Source organism: Bidens hawaiensis, unplaced genomic scaffold (genome assembly GCF_021521415.1).
Source record: "Bidens hawaiensis isolate Kalapana, Puna unplaced genomic scaffold, B.hawaiensis_p1.1 tig00030851_1, whole genome shotgun sequence".
NCBI lineage: Eukaryota > Viridiplantae > Streptophyta > Magnoliopsida > Asterales > Asteraceae > Bidens > Bidens hawaiensis.
The window spans coordinates 215881-238621 of record NW_027495174.1 but is presented as its reverse complement, the minus strand read 5'-3'; the positions used below and the strand labels follow the sequence as shown (position 1 = coordinate 238621).

Below are 22741 nucleotides of genomic sequence, written 5' to 3'. Positions count from 1 at the left end.
TATTATGGAGGTGATAGTTCCAACTTATTTATATAACGTTTATTATTAACGGTTAAATCATTAAAACGTGTGATATGTCGAGGGTTGTTTAAAGTCTATCTTCAAAGAAGTTAGTATCCGAAGGAATTGAAAAAATTTATGCAGTTGGTTGACAAAATAATCATGTTTGATTTATAGACACGTTAAAAAAGTAGGGGACCCAAGTTCGAACCCTTGGGTCTGAAATTTTTTTCAACCAGAATCCGGATGAATTACCGAACTAATATTGACCGTGTCCCGCCGCAACGCATTAAAGCGACTACATTCAATAAGGTTTATAAACATAAAATATTAGGAATGAAATTCCTATTCAATTCTATTTGTCCACTATTAGTCCTTGATCTTTCAACTCAAACAACCTTTAATGCCCTTAAGTTTGGTAATTAACCAAAAACACCCTCATACTTTATTATAAGTTTTAAATGAACTCGACCTAAACACAGTGGCGTAGCCATAAATTTTTTCCTCGGGTTCGGAAATTTCGAGGGACGGATGACCGAGTGTTTATCACTTAGTTTTGGGTTTTCTACGAGTTCGATGTTGAAATTTCTACGGGTACGATATCAAAATACACTAATATATAACACTAAAACAAAAATTTGTACGGGTTCGGCCGAACCCATTTTATTATTTTTATATGCAGGTTCTTCACCATTGTATCCATTTGGTGGTAGGCGTTTTAATACCAAGTTGTAAGGCCCCGAACCCGGTGACCCTACTTTAGCGTCGGATTTACTCATAAACACAGTTCTTCAAATCAGAGTTTATTAAAACTTTTCGCGGAATATAAAACATCAATCATTTGTTACAAAACATTAAATCTTTTCTTTGATACCATAACACAAAAGTTTATATTTAAAACATCTTTACTTCTTTCTTCAGATGCCAGCCGTTCAATCCATGCCGTGTGTCATCCTCATGCTAACTCTATAATCAGCTCACCTGCGTGCATACTAAAAGTCAGCTACGCTGAGTGAGTTCTAGTTAATCATACAATATCATACAATACCTTCTTACATACATTCGTACTTAACCTCATAACTTTCTTTCATACACACATAAGTACTCATACCTTCATTCTTACTTACATACTTTCTTTCTTACTTACATACTTTCTTTACATTCATAATCATACGTTTTAAAGAGCCTTTCGCCCTATAACCTCACAGATATTATAAGGGTCTGGTCCCTAGTTTTCGAATATTAGAAGGGTTCGATTCCCTAACATCACAGATATTATAAGGGTCTGGTCCCTATCATCACAGATATTATAAGGGTCTGGTCCCTAACATCACAGATATTATAAGGGTCTGGTCCCTAACATCACAGATATTATAAGGGTCTGGTCCCTAACATCACAGATATTATAAGGGTCTGGTCCCTAACATCACAGATATTATAAGGGTCTGGTCCCTAACATCACAGATATTATAAGGGTCTGGTCCCTAACATCACAGATATTATAAGGGTCTGGTCCCTTGGTTTTCGAATATTAGTAGGGTTCGATTCCCTCTTCGTTACCATACAACCATACATCCTACCTCGAGTATTATTAGGGCTCGGTACCCTTTTCGTAACTATACAACCATACAACCGTCATTTCCTTCTTTTATTAACTTTATTACGTTCATACACATAAACATACATATCATACTTACCATATTTATAACGTTACAACCTGACAGTACGTGCAATATCCGAAGATCGTTCACGCCCCGACAAGTATTCATTTGAAATATTCATACATCTACGATATATAATATTCGTACCTTTATTTTTAACCTGACGGTACGCGCAATATCCGAAGATCGTTCGCGTACCGACAAACAATCATTCAAATCTATCACACATATCACATATGACATACACTTATCACTTAGGATAAATGTATTAACAACACATCGAGTATGCACACAGCCCCGAAAACATAACAAGGAATGGGGCTAGAAACTCACCTGAACTCTGCTTCTGTTTCTGATAGCTGTAAATCCCTTCTCTTAACTGGGCTCGGCTGACTGAACAAGTTACACGTATCAATTAACTATCACCTCTCATAACGTATTTCTATCTTTATATGACCCACAACGAACGGGGGTCCGGGGGCAGCGCCCCTGGCAGCGGGGTCTAGGGGCGGCAGCCCCTAGCAGGGTCCAAGGGGCAGAGCCCCTGGCTGGGGTCGAGCTGCCAGGTCAGCTTGGAAAAATTTTATTTCCATTAACTGTCTTAACACATTTCCCATTAGGTTTTTAATTTATTTTCTAAACGAACTTCACTTCAGGCGAAGTTAAACCTTAGGCGAACTTGGCTTCAGGCGAAGTTAACCCTCGGGCGAACTTGGCTTCAGGCGAAGTTAAACCTTAGGCGAACTTGGCTTCAGGCGAAGTTAAACCTTAGGCGAACTTGGCTTCAGGCGAAGTTATCCTTAGGCGAACTTGGCTTCAGGCGAAGTTAAACCTTAGGCGAACTTGGCTTCAGGCGAAGTTATCCTTAGGCGAACTTGACCGTAGGCGAAGTTAAACCTTAGGCGAACTTGGCTTCAGGCGAAGTTATCCTTAGGCGAACTTACGCTTGAAGGCGAAGTTACGCTTGAAGGCGAAGTTCATCAGGCGAACTTAATCTTGCAGGCGAAGTTATCGCGCTGCAGATCTGTTTGCCCATAACTCCTTCGTTTCTTAGCCAAATAACTCGATTTTGGTACCCACGGAATCGTATGATCAGCGCCTACAAACCCCAACCATCAAATCGGCCTAAAATCGACGTTTTAGGGGTCCGATTTGGGCAGTAAGGTTTCGGGTCCGGTTAACCCGTCAAATCCTAACCATTTTCAGTAATATTAGCTTTGCGGGATTAGTTCTTACCTTACCAACTCAGATCTATCAACAAATCTCGGGTCTCGGCTTCGAATCTTGATCGGTTAGAATGTGTGTGTTTTGAGTGTGTATGGAGTGTGTGTTGGGGAGTTGGTGAGAAATGAGATATTTTGGGATTTTGGGGGTATTTATATCCCTAAAATCCCATTCTCATTTAACCCATCTCAATTAACCCAGGTCCACAACCCACATCCATTACCCAACACTAGCCCGACCCATACCAACTCCTATTATATTATTTATTTCCTGATAACCCGAGTAAACTTTCCATCTATTAATAAGTAATATAACTAATATTACCTTAGAAATTTCGGGATGTTACACAAGTTAAAATCTATTTTTATGTTATTGATAAAGATTTTTATTTTTGCAAACCTTTTATTAAACTTTTCTTATTATGTGTTTGAACTCAATAACTAGAATTTAATTCCTAAGATGGAGTATGCACTATCAAATATTTGATTTCTTTATTTAAATAAAAATCTATAAAACGCTCTCATGTTCAGTTTTTTTAAAAGGAAACTAAAAAAACATGTGATTTGTGCAACTGAGCCAACACAGTTTTAATATATGGCTAATCAAACAGGTACCAATGTATGTACCATTAAAATTAGCTACATTCCGTATATCGACTACCTGTAAACACACAAGCACATCCGCACGTGGCAACGCACGGGTATAACCGTATAAGACCTTGTTTTTACTTATAATACATGTGCATTTAACTTGAACTTCCATCAATACATTAAGACTTATCAAGCCTTGTGCATGTTCTATGGGAGGGACAATATTTCTTTATAAATTTACATTTGAAAGTTGAAGAAACAAAACAACATTACACACAAATTTAAAACATTCAAAGTCAACCATCATGCACGCTTATCATACAAGAGAGTGGTCAAACCTTAATCAACCTCCACAACCACCTCCACAGCCACCACCACCACACCCCCCACCGCCACACCCGCCACCACCACACCCACCTCCACTATCCCCACCGCCACCACCGCATCCGCCACCGCCACTAGCGCTAACGATCACAGCAGCTGCAGCTGCAGAAGCTGCAGCTCCAGCTAGAATAACCATTCCTCCATCTTTCTCTGCAGTTTTACCTGCTTCAAGGTCACCGTCAGTTCGGAGCGGTGGGTGCTGGCGGATGGTTGGCGGTCTAGCGGTGGTTGGAACCTTGGTTTTCTTTTTCTTGCCAGTATTAAACAAACAGCACAAAACAATGACTGCTGCAGCAACAGAACCGCAGACTATGAGAGCGATAGCGTATGCTTCATCTTTAATTCTCTGAATGCATGATAATTGAATGTTGTGTTGTTATCATATTTATAGCATAAGGTTGCTTGGAGATTATGTTAAAGGTAGTATATATTACAAATGAAAGTCAGCTATGCAAGAAGACTTTGTCAAATCAGGGAAATGAAGGAGTAATGCTAACAAAATTTATATGATTTGGGTATTTGACTATAGTAAACTCTCCTACATTTCAAGGAAATTTAGTTATAAAGCAAATTCCTTTTTATAATTATAAGTTTAGAAAATAAACAGACTTGTTGTCTGCTTATCTGTCTCTCTATTGTAATTGGATTCTTTTGTGAAATTATCAATGATGCTAAAACATGTTGTTCGTTTGAACCAGTCAATCTACAAGCCTACGCAAACTCGACCTTTTTTTTATCTGAAGGTGTTTACAGGAATTACTATAACTTTCTTTACGTTAAATCATCTACTAAAGAATATAATTCAATATAAGTATTGTACATTATGATACATGTGTGTCACTCGAACTTACATATAAAACACTGAAATATTGTACGAGAATAAACATTATTTCATATACAGTGCTCAAAACTTAATTAGCACCCACCGCCACCATCTCCACCACCACCACATCCGCCGCCACCACTAGCGCTAACAATCACACCAGCAGTAGCTGCAGCTCCAGCTCCAGCTAGCATAACCATTCTTCCATCTCTTACCGCGGTTCTACCTGATTCAAGGTCATATGGTGACGGTCTAATGGTGGTTGGAACTTTGGTTTTATCATTGCCAATATTAAACAGACAACGCAAAACAATCACTGCTGCAGCGAGACCGATTACTATGAAACAGATAGCAAGCAGTTCCATCTTTCTCTGAATACATAACAATATAGCACACGGTTGCTTGGAGATTATGTTAACTGTTAAGGGTAGTTTTGTCAGTTGACTAATAGTACATACTGCTAATTTGATGTGTGCACCAAATATTCCAAATGAAACTCATTTCCGAAACAAGACTTTGTCAAATAAGGGAAATGTTAGGAATAATTTATGTGATTTGGGCTATTGACTCTTACATATTTGAAGACAATTTAGTTACAAGACATTAGTAGACAAGACATAGAATGAAATGCCTTCTTGAATTCATTTGTTTATATTAGAGGTGGCAAATGGTTAGGGTTGGGTCAAAAGTGTCATGGGTTGAAACAAGTCATGGGTCGAAACAGGTTTGGGTCAAAATGGGTTAGGGTCAGAACGGGTCAATTAAAAAAAAGTTGTTTTGGTTTGGTTCAGGACAGGTTAGGGTGGTCGGGAACAGGTTTCGTTTTTTTTTAGAATTTTTGTTTTTTATTTATATTTTGAGGTACGATTTTTTTATTTTTCCTTTTGAATTTTTTTCTGAGGGGTTTTATGTTAAGATAAAAAAAATATTTAAAAATAATAAAAAAAATCATAGCTCAAAATAAAAATCATAAACCAAAAAAGTAAAAGAACTAATATGTTTCTTCTATTGTCATCGTTCCATATAGAAAAAAACCCACTGAGAAATCAAATTGAAACTGGAAAATCGACGAATATGAAACATAAAGGCAAACAGAAACAAATCAATCGAAATCGAAAAAATCAATCAAAACGAAACTAAAAAATTTGAAACCGAACAAAAATGAAACTGAAAAAACGGACAAAAACGAAACAAAAAAACCAAAACCGAGTCCGGAGTCAACCAAAAAGAAACCAAACCCAACCCGTCACGTGTTAAAACTCGTGTTGGCTTGAAACCTGATACGAACCCATTCCAATCTGAAACTCGTTACGTGTTGAAACCCGTCTCGTGCGAAAACGTGTTCCGATCTGAAACCCCCCACATTTTCTTAGGACACTAACCCAAATCGACCCGTTTCTTTGAATTTGTCGACCCGTTTTGACCTGAAAATAATAATGGAATTTCAAATGGCTCATTTAGTTAAAATCTCTTACCAAAACCAACTCGTTTAATTTTTAAAACAACCCAAATTGACACATTTGAAATGGTTTGGGTCAAGATTGCCACCACTAGTTTATAGGGTACAAAAGTTCATGACGAAGGCTTATGTCAAGGTGCTAAATGGGTCGTGCTAACAGGTTGATGAATTAAACAACATGAAACAGAGCAGTGACCACGACATGTGTATTTGCTTGTTGACACAAACACAACCAGAAGATATATATAGAACAATTGTGTTTAAAGTATTTAAACTATATTTTATAAAACTTTCAAAAAATAAACTGGTCAACCCATGACTACACCAGATTGACAGTTTGGTTTTACAATTTCATAAAAACGGAACTTTCGGTTCGGTTTCATTTTTGCGCGTAACTAAAACCGGAAAAACCTAACTAAGTACACCAAACTTAACCCAAATGTATAATAATCAATTAATTATTAACTAAGAAAAATTTTATACCCAAGTTCATTATTTGTTAACCCAACTTTTATTTTAGGCCCGAAATTTTCAAGCCCTAATGGCAAAACGGAACCGAATCCAAACCCGACGTTTCAGTTTTTTGTTATGTTTTAGCCCAAAACCGATCCGCCCTATGCACTAAAGTCGAGCACGGTACGATAGTTTCCCCGGTACTGCAAATACCCAAAAATGGGTACTGGTACCAGTACTGAGATTCGGGAATATACCGGTACCATACCGAACCATACAAGTACCGATCCCGAGCCTTATACTACATTGACAGAAGGAATCAGCAAGCAATTGATATATAATCATTAAGCATATATGATATATATATATATATAACCTCAGAAGCTCAGCACAACTACAATAGCTGCACCAGGAAAACTAAAGCTATAATAATAATATTAATGCCTCATAAGTACCTGCTATATTTCATCATCTTCCATTCTGTCATATTATATATAATTGCAAAATAAATCAAAAAAAAATTAAAAAAAAAAAAAACTGTAAAAGATAGAACAAATGAGATGACTCAGATGAGTAAGGATTTATAATCAAATTCAGCCAGCCGTATAATAATATAAATCAAAACCACCTGCAGCAAAAGCTGGGCAGTAATAATTTATTTAGGCACTGAATCAGACAAATTGATCATCATCTTCATGGTCAATTAGCTAAGGTTTTGAATTGAAATCAAATTGGGCTGAAAATGAAAATGAAGTAGGGTTTAAGCGTTAGTGGTAACTTTATAGTTCGTGAAAGTTTCAATAACACCCTTCATCTATATCTTTGTTTCTAAAGTTAACCCGTGTTCGTGTTTGAAAGTTTTACGCGACACGAATCTTAAAGTTATGTCAGGAATATGAATATGAACACGGTACGCATTTTACCGATTGACACTAACACGCAGACAATTAACTTAGAAGTTGTGGGTTAACTAGCTAGTTTTATGATGGTGGAGGAAATAAAGAAACAAAAAAAAAATTGATTGGTTGTTAGTGGGTGGTCTCGTCTTCCATCCATTAAAGAGCTTGTTGCTACATTAACATGCTCCTCTTAACGCCGCCCCCTTAAGTCTTGACGCGATGTAGCTAGCGTTAAGGAGATTATAGGACAACCAAAACACCGGCGTTAACCAACCACAACTAGCCTAAATATGTGTAAAAGAGTTATCTTTAGGGAGAAACTTGAGAGTGAAGACAAACACAAATGTGATATTCGTGCTAGGTACACAATCCTTAAGACCGCTTCTAAGGATATGCCTGAGTAGCGCCTAGCGATTTTTACAACACTGCACTAGAATAACACTTGTCACGAGGTCGTCTTTCAAGGCTCCACACACAGCCCTCGGTTGGCGGACGGCAAGTCATTCCGTCCCGCTTATTTATACATGCCACTTGTTTCGTCCGGCCATAAACTCATCAAGTGACCTCAACTCGCAACTAGTGGTCATGTACACTTTTTCTTATCGCAAGCAAGAGTAGCCAACATAAAATATAACTTGATATAATAGAGTAGCCAACATTTTCAAATAAAAGCAACATGTTGGTGCTTAACCATATACCAACTTTAATCCAAAGAAAATAATAATAATAACTCTATAAATCCAAATGCCTCATTTACATAATAGTTGGAAAATTTGAGGCACCAATACCTAACCACTATTCCAAAAAAAAAAAATCTTTCAACAATTTAAACCACTTGTACATACCATGCATACCATCTATGTATATAAACCACAATGGTTATGGTTATGGTTATGGTTATGGTTATGGTTATGGTTATGGTTATGGTTATGGTTATGGTTATGGTTATGATTATGGTTACTACTACCACTACAAGAAGTAAAAGCTTCACTTGAAGAACAACTAGCCTTTTCTGTATTATGTAATCTATAAGGCGGGTTACCCGTTTCATAACTTTTCAAAACGGATCTTTTCTCCTCGTCACCTTCCTCGACAAATCTCGTGTGGGCCCTACTTCTTGAAAACCTGCTACGCGAGACGACTGTGTTATGATTGAGGTAATCATGAGGGGTGTAAAGGTTGTTGAAGATTGAAGATATCGGGTCAGTGTTGTTGTTGCTGCTGCTGTCGGTATAGTCAACGGTGCTAAACGAGTCGCGAGTGCTTTCGGTAGTGAAAGATGCGTCGTCTGAGCTTGTGAATATTGACCAGTCACTAGATGTGGCGTCTGAAAAGTCGACGTTTGATGGTCTTGTGTAGTTGTGATGGGCTCCGGTCAAACCTCCTTGGAAACATGTTGACTCTTGGTGGTGGTACAAGGTTGACTTTGGCGGTTTTGACTTTGTAAAGCTGGAAGCATGGTTTCGGGAGTGTTTCCGGCTGTAACTTCTTGGGGGACGAGGGGATGATCTGCAAGAAACATCAAATATTTTCTTAAAAACCGACTAGTAACCTACAAAATCGAACCCAACCTTATAAGTCAGTGTGGTTTTATGTTTTCTAAAAAACCAAATTTCCGGTTCGGTTTTGGTTTTGCATCCGAAAAAACCAAACCAGTAATAAATGCTTAAATGGTATAGCTCAAAAAATTTTGACCCAAATGTATAATAATCATTTTGACCCAAATGTATAATAATCAATATTTAACAATAAACTTTAGGCGCAAAGTTTCAAGACAAAATTCTTTATTTTGGACCAACTTTCGGCCCGAAATTTTCAGGCCCAAATGGCCAAATAAAAAAAAAAACTTAATCAAGCCCATTATGGAAACCAATAAAACCGAACGGTTTTCAAAAACCCAAAAACCGATTTTTTTATTTTAGTTCGGTTAAGCCCAAAACCGACCCGTACACACCCCTAAATTAGATTGTTTACCTCATGTAAAACAATATGTATGCACCTTCCGACATCACCTGGTTCAAAGACACTCGGTGAACCTGCAACTCGAGAAGACGTTTATTGTGACTTGAAGAACCAAAAACAAGATAATAATGAGTATGTTATACGATTATGAGGCTAATTACCTGAGAATCATCTATTCTTGACCAATTGCCTTGAAGATCTTTCACATATGATATATAGTGACCAGAAAACGATGCATTCATCGTGTCTAGATGCACCACAACGCCATAAAGCAAGTATAATGGAGGAACGTCATCTTTTCCCGTCATAAACGGGATCATATCCAACATTTCAGGATACGCGATACACTTATTTAACTTTCCATAATTGCCCTCCTGATAATAACCGAAAAGCTAAATCAAAATCTTTACAGAAACAATAATTCTTTAACGATAATGCCAAATTACTCAAAATGTTTTTCCATTAATAGAAAGTTATTTTCTATGAATAAAAAATGAAGTCAAATACCTGAAACCTCTTTAATACAATTGTTAATACATTTGGAGCTTCGTGTATAGCCAATTGCTTTCGAGCCCGAACATAAGAAGCGCACCTTTAAAATAAAAATATTTGTAGACCGTTACTTTTCAAACTTCAATATAAATAAAGAACGAATCCGATAAATATATAAAGATTTCAATATAAATAAGCAACAAACCTTCCACATCTATACATGTTTTCTCCATCCAAATCTTCTGGGCATGTGAATTGGGCTAATGCATCTTCTAAAGAGTCGACCCGTCCGTATATCTCTAGGGTAAGGTCCATAAAGTTCTCAAATTTATCCGATTCATGATGACATTTCAGACATTCGACCTAGTATTTAAAATTATATTGTTGTTAGTCAACTTAATAAAGAAAGAAATATATATCTACTACATTTATCTTTTAATTAACCCATAAAAATGCAAGAAAGATGCTGCACCTTTGACCGGAGTTGACCGCCGAAAGTATGTTGAATAAAGGTTGTTTCTTGCAATATAGGATCTACTACATCTTCCCCACCCAAACCCTCCAAACATATAGATTGCATTGTGGTGATCAAAAGCCTAAAAATAGAAACACAACAAATTAGAATTAATATTAAATAATATGTAACACGAATTTCAAAGTCAGAAGCTTTATATTCCAAGATTACAAAAATGTTGTTTAAAAGCATTAACCAACCTTAAAAATTCATGCGCGTCTTCTTGACTTCCGTCACCAATTTGGAAACTATTACTTCGCATATGCAAAAGGATGTTGCTAAGAGACAACGGCTCGCTGCTTAACATCATTACATAGTGCTCAAGTTCACACATTAGGCACCAACTTTTTGCACAGCCTAAAGGAAACAATATAAATATTTAAATAAAATAAAAAATGAATCAATGAAATTATATTCCAAGTTTAATTGATATGTGAGAATGAAAAGTACTAATTACATGTTCTTGAATGTGATCTATGAAGCAAATAGATAGTCAAAGGTTTGGTAGTCATCAAGCATTGCATCACGGCATTTGCGTAGCAACTGCAAGAATCATAGTTAACGAGGATTAAATGTTTTTCTCATTGAGTTAGATTGATTTTTGAAATAAAAATGTAAAGCTACCAAAATACCCCTAACTTTAAGCATATAGATAGGCAAAGGCTTTATGGTAAAGTACCTATTTCCGCAATTAATAAGTCCCCTCGGAGAAAAGTCAAAGTCTTCATATTCGAAGTACTTCAAAAATTCATCATACGGAAATAACATCTGAAATTGTGAAAAATTATCACTTTAGCAAGATTAAGTATAAATGAGGTATTGGTGGGGTCGTGAGTTAACAAAGGCCACTTAACCAGCATAAGCTGACTAGTTAACAGGGTATTGGTGGGGCCCGTGAGTTTTTCCTGACGAGTTCCAAAAATAGATATATGTACTTTTATTTTCTTATGCTTGTCACCGTTGACTTCTGAAGTTTCAACTCTGCCATGCTTTGTTGACTTCTTTAGACCAATCATCTTCATAAAACCCTTACTAATAATAACACTGCCTTTCACATTACTCATTTGTGAACCATCTGCACCATGTCATACGAAAAACGGGATTACTTTAGCTAGATAAAAGCAAAATTCATGATATCCTGAAACCTACCCGGCTCATCAAGAATTTGGCCCAAATTTTCGGTTTTTGAACACGTTTGATCGTTTGAGAATTCCACCGTCGATTTTTCTAATTTCTGCAATTTGCTTCCGGAGGAAAACGATCTTGATTTGATCATATTACTCTTCCTCGGTGGGCATCTCTCAGTTTCCACATCCAATGATTTCGCACCATTTTGACCAAATGCCATCGAGTCATGTTGACCGTTTGACTTTAACCCCTCATGCTTCACACCAACAATATCAGCATTGTTTCTTTCCGGAATAAATTCTTTCGAATGACTCCGTTTTGCCTGCATTTAGCAATTTGACCATAAAATCATAAAAATAGTAAAATTACCATAAAAATATATGGAAAAAAAACTCACCTTATGTCTGATATGAGTTTCCTTAAATGGTGTATTATTATCATATGAGGTGGAACATGTGTCGGGTACCGAATCTAACACATCAGAATCTTCTCTTGAAACCTCCTTACTAATTTTGCAACAGTTTCGTTTATCTGAAGATTTAGTTTCTGAAACAGGCCCACAAGATGCTTCGAAAGAATCATCTATTTCATGCCCGATATTGGAATTTAAGTTTTCGGTTATCGGTACTTGTTCATTAACGGAAAACAAGTCTTCATTTGATGCAGATTTAGGAGACGAACAGCCACTGTTAACCTCTAACAGGTGACACTCGTGTTTATGAACTTGCCTCCAATGAAGTATTTGACACTTGCCCGAACTGCATGAATGTATTGAATTAATAATAATAATAATAATAATAATAATAATAATTAGAAATTACATAATAAATATTAAAAAACACCACTAAAAACCATATTTTTGCAACTTTTTCTTTCAACATTTCAGCTAGGCCTATAAACGAACCAAACAAAAGTTTGCTTATGTGTGTTTATTTAATAAACGAACATACCTGAAAAAAGAATTTTGTTCATTTAGTTAAACAAACAAAAAACGCATGTCTCGTTCGTTCATTTATGTTCATGAATGTTCATTTAAGTTTGTTTGTGTCCGTTGGTTTACGTTAATTTATGTTCATTAACATATTCACTTAAATTTTAGGCCTATTACAACTTAATCTAATTTAAATAACCTTTTAGGCCCAACACATTGTTGTTCGCATTAATTTTGATTTAGTTTTAGCTCAGTTATGTTCTTTCATAGGTATGTTCGTTCTGTTACATCCATGACATGTTCACTTATATTGTTAATGAAAAATCATAAATGAACATGAACACGTGCATTTCATAACGAACAAACACGAACATGCTTCGTTCGGGATGCATAATTCAAAGCAAATGTAAAACACAAAGCGCTAACTTAAACATACCAATATCGAACCATTTTGCAGCGTGCGCAACGAGTCGTCGCGGGATTACAACATCTGGCACATTCATGAAATCTATTAACAACCTTTGATACCGACACGACCGGTACATCAACGGCTGCAATCATACACTCAGCCCTCAAAGATTCTTGTGCAGCAATCTGAGCAAGAACCCTAATTTTATCTTTCTTTTTCGAAACCTCACTCCATTTTCCCAACAAAACGTAAGCAACAGTCGGAAGCACAACGAACACTAAAAACAGACCAAGTAAATCGGTTTCCTTCGGATGGAGCATGGCCCCACCAGCTTACTCATGTCCAACTTCACCCCCAACAAACTGTTTTAACCGAATCACGAATCGGTTAATTTTCAAGATTCTTATAATAATAATAATAATAAAAGATTAACCTCACTGAGTCACTGCAAATAAAGATAACTAAATTAGAGCATAAATCATAAAATCATAAAATCATAAAAACCCTTAATTTAATTTGGGGAAAAAACATATTCTTGAAGTACAAAAATGGTAAACAAGTATCCATTTTAACCTAATTTTTTATTTGGGTTTTTTTCTTTTTTAGTGAACTAACAGAAATAGATAACTTCAGTTGGAGGAAACTAAAACTAAAACTAAAACTAAATAAACAATTCAACAAGTAACAATCTTTCCAAGAAACCAGTAAACAATGGCATTTGACATCACTTATCTAGGGTTAAAAATTGGGGAAAACATATAAAAACATATAAAAATCAAAACTTTAAGACAAAATTGTAAGAAAAACACAAAACCCAAGATCAAGAATCAAAAACCCAGATGAAATCAAGCAAGAAATGGGTCAAATTTAATTAGGGTTTTGATGGGTTTTGATAAAAATTGTACCTGTTTTTGCTCAAGAACAAGAAAATCTGAAACCCCTTCTTTCTTCTGCAAAAGAATCACAAATAATGTAAAAAGATTCTTTTTTTCCTCAAGTTTCGAGTGAATACATACAAATATTTTGTTTGTGTAATTTTTCTCTCTCTAGACTGAATAAATACAAAATTTGTAGTATAAAATTATAAAATTTACACTCACACACACACTGGCTATTTCAGTATTTTGAATAGATACAAATGTTGTAAGCATTTGCTAGAAAAGAAATTAGGTGTTTTGCTGAGCTGGCACACAACTAGTGGGTAATTTTTCTTGACATGGTGGTGGGGTATCCTATGGTGGCCATGTATGTATGTATGTATATTGTTTATATAAATTTGTAATAATTTCTGCATCATTTTCATATTATTATGATTTGGATGTGACTTATGAGAAATGATCTTGATGCCCCGATTCCCAAATCATGATTTATTTGGATTGGTTAAAGCAGCATCCTACTTGTAATTAATCCTTTATTGATTTTATTGATTTGAGAATTATAGCCTGATAGGGCTCTTTGTCAACTCATGACCAGACTTGATAGTATAGGTGCAAATTTTAACCAATTAATTGAATAAAAAGTGTTTTCAATCCGGGTCTTAACGTTTTTAACAGGTTAGAGATGACGCGATTAGCATAAATATCAAACGTGAAAATGACTCGTTTAATAATTGACTTTGGTAGTTTGAGCATGACAGTTATACGTTCTATGTATCAAAAAAGAGAAATGATGTACTATATTGTCTTAATTTTAATTATTTAAAAAAAAATACAAAATTGCGTGGCGCATTTTTTTGTTAAACAGGTCTTATCGTGTCTAAGCAGGTGCACATTTTGACGGCCCTAAATAGAAACAGGATCCTTGTTACTAACCAGTATAGTAGAAATCAGTTAGAAACGGGTTTGAACTTTTGAGATAGAAACTAGTTTGAACTTTTCAAAATTCATCCCTCATTTTAAATCCTATAATTATAACTAAAAATTATATTTTTTCTAAATTTATTCTCACTTTTTTAAAAAGTTATTACATCTCATTCCCCATGCATATCATCATTCAATTAAGTAATATATTTTATTATTTATTTATCATGTTTTTTCTATTTCTATATCCATCATTAAAATATATATATAAAACACATGAGATATGAACGCTCTTTTATTCTTTATAAACTCTTTTTTTTTTCCTAAAATAAATCCTTTTTGCTGACATATTTTATTTATGTTTCATGTGAGTCTAAGTAGGGAAATAGCATGGCATCTTGGGGTATTTGACAAAGCAGATCAATGACATCCTAGAGACCTAGACTATGTATATATTTTATAGTGGTAACTTACACTGGATGTGATGTATAAATATAGTAGCAAGCTCTACTTTTGGGGTGTTACAATTACGCCATGTCGTAAGCAAATTATCGCATGACGTATAAAAAGATAAAACATGTATAATATAGAAATTCAATAACACGCCTAGTATAGAATGTTGTAAAACTATTATATAATTACACATGTTAATTAAAATTGTTACTGCTACGTAACATATATGGATGATTATCTCGCATAAATAAATAAAAAAAACGTGTTAGATTAAAACCGTGCTACTTGAGCAACTGCCCCAAAGGACACACGTATATTATATCACCCTTAAGTAGTTAAGCTTTGTGTTATTTTCTTCTTTCATAATTGATATGGTATTTAAATATATAAATGAAATATTTTGACAACATTTGTAAATATATATGTAGATGGTTATTAAAATTTCAACCTAAAAAGGTTTATGATAAAAACAAACTATTTATGCAACCAAGCACATAAAAACAAAGGATGCTAATTGAAGAAACACTAAATGACCCCGACAGATTATGGAAAATCTTATGGTTAAGTAGATGTTTCTCACGAGGGTTAGGTCCGGCAAAGATGGTTATTCTTCTCAACCTGCAAAACAGACACCGTGAGCTCGTCACTGAGAAAGGGGGGGGGTTCCTCCTTGTGACCACCCTCCGGCGTGAGAATCAGACTAGATTGCTCTTGATATAAGTGTATATTGAGAGAGATAACTAGAGAGAAGATCATGATACCGTTCCAAGGTGTTGGAGTATTTATAGCCGAAGGTGTGTTTCCAAGCAGGTACGGCCAGCTGTATAATATTCCTTTTCCACCAACTACGGGCTATGTACGTGCCACGATAGGAGTTGGTGGGTAGGCAGCGGCTGATAGTGACATGGCCGGCTGTATACTATTCCTTTTCCACCAACTACGGGCTATGTACGTGCCACGATAAGAGTTGGTGGGTAGGCGGCGGCTGATAGTGACATTTTGTACTAGAGCGTGCTCCTCCTCGTACTATTGTCGGTGAGCTGTCACCCTGTGATTGGTTCATGGGCTGCTTTGGTCAGATCTTGTCTATTTTGTCCATACCTTGGCAGGTATAGTACAAAAGATCTTCCAGAAGCGTACGGACTGGCTCTTTTGGGCGGGAATATTCCCGCCTTGCTCATTCATTCTTCAGGTGACATTGCTGAAGTATGAGTTAGTGCCTTATGCGTGTAGCCTTACCGTTAGTGCAGGTAGCCTTCCTTCTTGGCTTGTACCCATAGCTGCGGGAACAGGCAGGGTACTGTACCAAGGGAGGCTTTCCTGCGGGAACAGTTGGCTTACTGCGTATAAGGTCTTCATCTCTGAGCATGGTGGGTCTTGCGGGACCAGTTAGTCTTTGCGCAGACGTACCTCAAGGTGTGTCTTGCGGGTCCAACTGGGCTTTGCAGGGACCTACCTCTTCAAGTCCCCCCAGTCCATTGTTCTTCTCATGAATTTTTAATAAATGAGGTGAACTTTTGGACTTTAAGCAAGGGGGTTTTTAAAGAGGTTTTTGTTTTTTAAAGTTTTCCGTGGGGATTCTTCCCGCGGTTTTCCTAATGTCACTTGCAGAAATTCCCGACTTTTCTGCTTGATCTTTGGTTATGATGCGGGTAGATGTTTAACCTCTTCGCAAGTCGGGAGCGTTGAGTTTCACTTGTGTAGGCTCTTTACGAGGTTTTGGTAGTTTTAGACATAGTGATTAGTTATGTTAAACCACCAATTCCGCCTTGAAGTTTCACACAAGCTAGTTCTCCACGTTCCCACCATGCGGAGGTGTTATTTCCCTTTCCGCAAGCATGGCCCATAGGATCCTTCTTGGCTTCAATTCCCTGCAATTGCTAAGTATGTGAAGGGTTTCGCCTTGACACTGTACCCGCACTTGTCTTACGGTTTCTTGCTTTCCAAGGTAAGGGGGTATATTCCCTCTTATTTTTGAATCTTTTTGAAATTCGAAGAGTTGGTGAAAGGATAAGAACAGTCCAAACTGTTGAAGGGACGTTAGCGTCTTCTGACGGTTTCAGGACGTGTAGGAAGTTATGGCGACGTGACAGTATATGGTCATTCCAGACGCTTTTTCAGGCGCTTGGGCGCGAAGTTTACGGCACGCGTCCTGTCGACAGTTGTTGCCAGCTTGCTCTTTCCACGTGTCGTCGTTTCATTGCACCTGCGCTTCTCTCTCTCCTCCGCATTAAATTCATCGCATTCATTGCGATGAGTATATAAAGGGGGAAGAGGGTGCATCTTAATTCACACCTTCACTTCACTCTTCTTCTTCTAAACGATTTCCGGCGAATACTCTAACTTTTTCGTCGAGCATTCTCCTGAAATCGTTCTCTTTCATACTTCAAAAATGTCTTCTACTCATGATCCCGAGATTACTACCGAGGAGTCCGATGTATTCCTCGAGAATCCGTCGTCCACGTCTGATAAGGACGATAAGAGTACTGCTGGCGAGTGCCAGTGTACGAGCCTGAGTTTCCGGAGCCTCACCAGACGGAGCCTCACCAGACGGTGTATGATGCCCCTAAGGGCAAGATAGGGGTTTATGCCTCATTCTTCATATATGGGAATCTCATATTCCTATTAACGAAGTTCGTATACCGTGTTCTGGAGAAGCACGGTGTACATTTGACGGAGGTGCACCCGATGGCGATCGCTAAGGTTCGCCACTTTGAATGGGTGTGCCACATTCTGGGCATTGAGCCCCGCGTCGACCGCCTGATGACCTTCTATTCCTGGAGGTGCATCCAGGGCTGGTACACCTTGGTCACTCGGATCAAGGGTTTGAAGATCTGCGCTACCGAGCGTAGTCTTCGGTCTTGGAAGCGGGAGTTCTTCTACATCTCTGCCCGTGTCGTCCCCATTGCGATGACATTCAAGAACGGGAGAGCACTCCCCAACCTTCACGCCTCCAACTACCAGGAGACGGAATGGTTTACCAAGATCTCCCAGATCCAGACTCCGGTTTACCGCTTTGCGGAGTCTGGGATGGTGATGCTTGGGATGAGCCGGGTATGGAAGGATGCCGGTTCTGGGACGCCGCAAGTACCTATCATCCTCGAATACGGTTTGAATTCTACTCCCTACGGTATGCTCCGTATTTTGTGTTGATTTAGGGTTTTTCTTCTAACCGTTTCTCATTTTATTTTCAGAGGGAAACAACTTGCAATCGCTTCTGCAGCCGCGGGAGACTGGTGGTCCCGCTCGACTGGGTACTCGTGATCTTGACGAGAACGAGTTGCCCATTTTGGAGCAAACGGCGGACAGATTCGTGGAGGTCTACCCGCTGGGCCACGAGATTTTGAGCGCCACGCGGCCAGGTAAGGGATTCTTTAATCCTCGCCCTCTGCATGCTCATAATTCTGCTGGAGTTCCTCTAATTCTGTCATCTTCTGATGAGGAATCCGCAGATGGGCCCTTCGTGAGGAAGAAGAAAGTTGCCGCCGTGAAGGGCAAGGCGAAAGTTACCTCCGCCGTCGACCTAGGAAATCAGTCTGACTCCGAGACTGAAAGCGAGGAGGCGGCGGGGAACCCTGGTGGTGGTGAGACAATTGTCTCGGAGGTTGAGACAGCTGTCACCTCCGAGCAACCGAGTTCTACGACGGTGACTGGCGTGAAGAGGCCAGTTCCATCGGGTTCATCCCCGCCCGTCAGAACTTTCAAGATTAAGAAAACCCGTAAGTATAATTTTATTTACTTTTCACGCATTTCTTTCCGCCGTTGTTTCTAATATTTTGTTCATGCAGGCGTGGATGCAACCGCATTCCAAAGTGGTGCGGGAAGGAGCAGTTCTGGACCCACAACGGTAGGTTTGGTCAACCTACCCGAGGCGATGACCCAGGCAGCTGCGCCTGTTTGTAGTGTTGGTTCAGTTGCTCATCCCGTTGAGGCAACTGTTTCAATTGTGACGTCATCTCCGCCGGCTGTCAGTGCTATCTTCACTGCATCCTTCACTGAGCCGGCGGTGATTTTTTCTGCGGGCTCTTCCGCAGCGGCGGCCACGGTTGTGAGTTCACCTCCAGTGAGTTCACCTCCGATGGTTTCTACCTCGGTGGCTTCAACCATGCCTCCTCCGGCACCGGCGACTACCTCGTCCATGGCCGGTTCATCAAGTATGTTCAGGGTTGGGGCTTCTAGCCAATCTTTGCCTCCTTCCCATCTCCCTGACCTCTTGGATGGATATCCCTTAGGTTCGGGTGATGGGTTCGGTGGCTACCGGCCTGTTGTCGACCCTACAGGTGCGTGGGGTTATTTTGGCCTATATATATATATATATATATATATATTTTTCCTAACTGTTTTTTGTTTTAGCAGTTTCAGATTCCAATGAGGTGTATGTTCCACGGTGGAACATCCGTCGGGGAACAACCCTTCGAACGGCTGTGGACTGCGTCGAATGGGCGCGCCACGCCGCCCCAAGCGGTGCGTTAGCGGAGGCAATGGCCAGCTACCAGGAGGGTAGGCTGTCCAATGAGCTCCGAATCCTTCTTGCCCGGATGCAGCCACGCGTCGAGCTACTTTGTCGTGAAAACGACAAGTTAAAAACTGCTCGTAGCTTAGAAGTGGCTCAGGCGCGGGCATTGCGGGAGGAGAACAAGAGGCTTGCTGCCACTGCTGCAGAGAAGGAGAAGGCCTTTAAGAACCTTGAAGTCGAGGTCCAGGCCAGGCATGAGGCCCGTTCCAAGGCTACCCAAGCTGTTAACGAACAGCTTAGGTTGGCCAAGGAAACTGCGCGGAACGCGACTGAGAGGGCCACCAAAGCTGAAGCCATTGCTGAGCCTCTGCGCGCCGAGATTGAGGAGCTTAAAGCCAAACTATAGAGGCTTCAGCAGGCTCATGATGCTTTGGCCTTAGAAGATGCCAAGAAACTCCAAGAGCTCCTGGATCAGAAGGGTATGCTTGACCGCATTGAGCGTAAGCTGAAGGGCGTTGAAGAGGCTGCTGCTAGGGATGTGTTGCTTGCCAACCTTTACAAAAATGAAGCCGAATGCGCCCGTGATCAAGCTCAGCTGCCCTCCAGGAAGCTCTGGTCGCCAAGGAATGGCTTCTACGAGAAGCGTTGTCGCAGGTATGCGTAGTTTCGTAATTCCTTTACGCTTTTCTTTATACTTAGAAGAGCTTTTGATACATATATTATTTTTTGTAGGTTGTGCATCGGATCTTCACAAACACATCTTATGACGATGCCATGAGCGCAGCCCTCAACGCTTCTCATGAGGATGGGGAAAAGGCTGGTTTCCTGCTTGGTCTGGGGTTTGTTGAGAATGGCATCCCGCCTTCCAACTTTCCTCTATATGACGTGGACACTGAAGCTGCTTATGACCAAGCAGTGAACCAGTATGCTGCCTTCCCGCATCCGGTGGTGGAGAAGGTGAACGAGATTGCTGCTGCTGATGATGGGCTAACTATTCTCAAGGCTTTCCTTGAACCGCCACAGCCAACTGATGGTGCGGGTTCGACTGGGTTTGGGGGCAGTGGTCCTGAAGTTTGAACCTTGAGATCCCTTCCCATCATTAGGATAGATTTATATATTTGTAGGCGGGTAGATACCCATCCATTCCTGTAATGTTTGAATTTTTATGGAATATAAATGTTTTGTTAATGTCTTGCCTTGTAAACCTTATATGTTGTGCTCATGCATATTTTAGTTTAACTTAGCAATTTTCTAAGTGTTTAGGATAAGTTAACATGTTCACGTGGTAGATAATAAGTTGAAGTTTTGCTTCCTCTATCATGATTGTGCGGGTAAGACCGTCACTTTCACTTAGTAGGATGGCCAAACTTTACCTATATATGACCTGCGTGAAGGTTTTCCTCATCTTTTCCTTAGAAATTTTTACCGTTTTTATGTTTATGCGGATTTTTCCGCCTTCCACACGCAACGACTTACTTCTTTCCACACTTATTTATGCGGTGAATACCGGCATATCAGTCTGGAAAGTTCATAAGTATAAAGGTAAGGCTATCAACACAATGTGATAAAGGAGAATCATTTCCATTAGAAGTGGCTCTAGGCCTTTTCTTTACAAGTTTGGAATTGATCTACATGTAACATTTGCGTAATTGAGCTCCATTCCATGTTCTTGGGATGGGGGTGCCATCGAGCCTTTCGAGCCGGTATGCGCCTTTTCCCAAAACTTCTTTGATAATGTATGGCCCTTCCCAGACCGGGGCCAGCTTTCCTGGGTGCTCTTGGTTCGAAGCCTCGTTGTTACGCAATATGTAGTCTCCGATATTGAAGTTGCAGAGTTTTACCCGCGTGTTATAGTATTTTTGCATTTGTCGCTTGTAATTCTCTTCACGCGCTGCGGCTAAGTCTCTGCGTTCTTCAGTTAGCATAAGGTCTAACCGTCTTTCCGCATCATTGTCTTCTGGTTGAATCAAGACCCTTGGTGAGGGTAAACCAATTTCGACCGGGACCATGGCTTCAGTGCCATAGGTAAGGCTGAACGGGGTCTCTCCCGTACTTGCCTTTTTTTAGCGTTCTGTTTGCCCAGAGGACGTGTGGAACTTCGTCCACCCAGCCGGATCTATGTTCCAAGAGTCTTTTCTTTATGCCATCGACGATGCTCTTATTCGCTCTTTCCACCTCACCATTACCCTGCGGGTGTGCCATTGAGGTAAAGGTGTGGGTGATTTGAAGTTCTTTCAGCCACTTTTGTAGCTTCTTGTCAGCAAAGTTGGTGCCGTTATCGCTCACCAAATTCTGTGGAAGTTCAAAACGACAAATAATAAATTCCCAAATAAATTTTTTGATATGTTTTGCGGTTGTTTGGGCTAAGGGTTTTGCTTCTATCCACTTGGTGAAGTAGTCGATGGCTACCACTAGGAACTGAACGTTCCCTGCTGCTGTAGGAAATGGGCCTGTCACATCGATGGCCCATTTCTGAAATGGCCATGAAGAAGTGATTGGAACAAGTTCGTTTCTCGGGCGATGTGTGTTGGGTGCGTAGAGCTGGCAGGACCTACATTTTCTGATGTAGGCCAGCGCATCCGTATGCATCCCGGCCAAAAGTATCCCGCGTTGTTTAGCTTAGCTACAACTGCGCGTGGACCTGCGTGTACTCCACAGATTCCTTCGTGTACTTCCCTTAGGAGGTAGTCGGCATCTTGGTTGTCCACGCATCTGAGGAGTGGGCCAAGAAAGTTACGCCTGTAAAGTATGTTATCAACGAGTTGATAGTTCAGTGCTTTACAGCGTATCTTTCTTGCCTGTGCTTTTGACTCTGGTAGTATACCCGCCGCAAGGTAATTTATGATTGGTGTCATCCACGTTTCCGTACCGGTTTGGATGACACAAATTTCCTTGTGCGGGACTGACGGTGCTCCAAGGAGTTAAACCCGGATGTCCTTTCCCAAGTGGGTGAAGGCTAACGATGCAAGCTTGCTTAACGCATCCGCAGATTTGTTTTCGCTTCGCTTGATGTGCATGACTTTGCAATCGTTGAAATCGCGCATAAGGGTTTTCGCTTGTGCGAGGTACAGGGCCATTGTGTCGTTAACAGCCGTGTACGTCCC

General features: G+C 39.5%; 1 protein-coding gene across 1 annotated transcript; it reads right to left on the bottom strand.

The window, feature by feature from the left end:
• Positions 1–8350: 8350 nt before the first annotated feature.
• On the bottom strand, positions 8351–13337 carry LOC143581298 (ubiquitin carboxyl-terminal hydrolase 15-like). Its single transcript, XM_077064123.1, has 13 exons — positions 12957–13337; positions 11987–12347; positions 11611–11911; positions 11397–11536; positions 11141–11229; positions 10919–11004; positions 10662–10818; positions 10420–10543; positions 10153–10310; positions 9963–10047; positions 9617–9829; positions 9468–9529; positions 8351–9002 (listed from the first exon to the last, which is right to left on the bottom strand). Exons 1-13 carry the CDS (start codon positions 13247–13249, stop codon positions 8351–8353), a joined length of 2721 nt encoding a protein of 906 aa, XP_076920238.1. The 5' UTR covers positions 13250–13337.
• Between the last annotated feature and the right edge of the window lie 9404 nt (positions 13338–22741).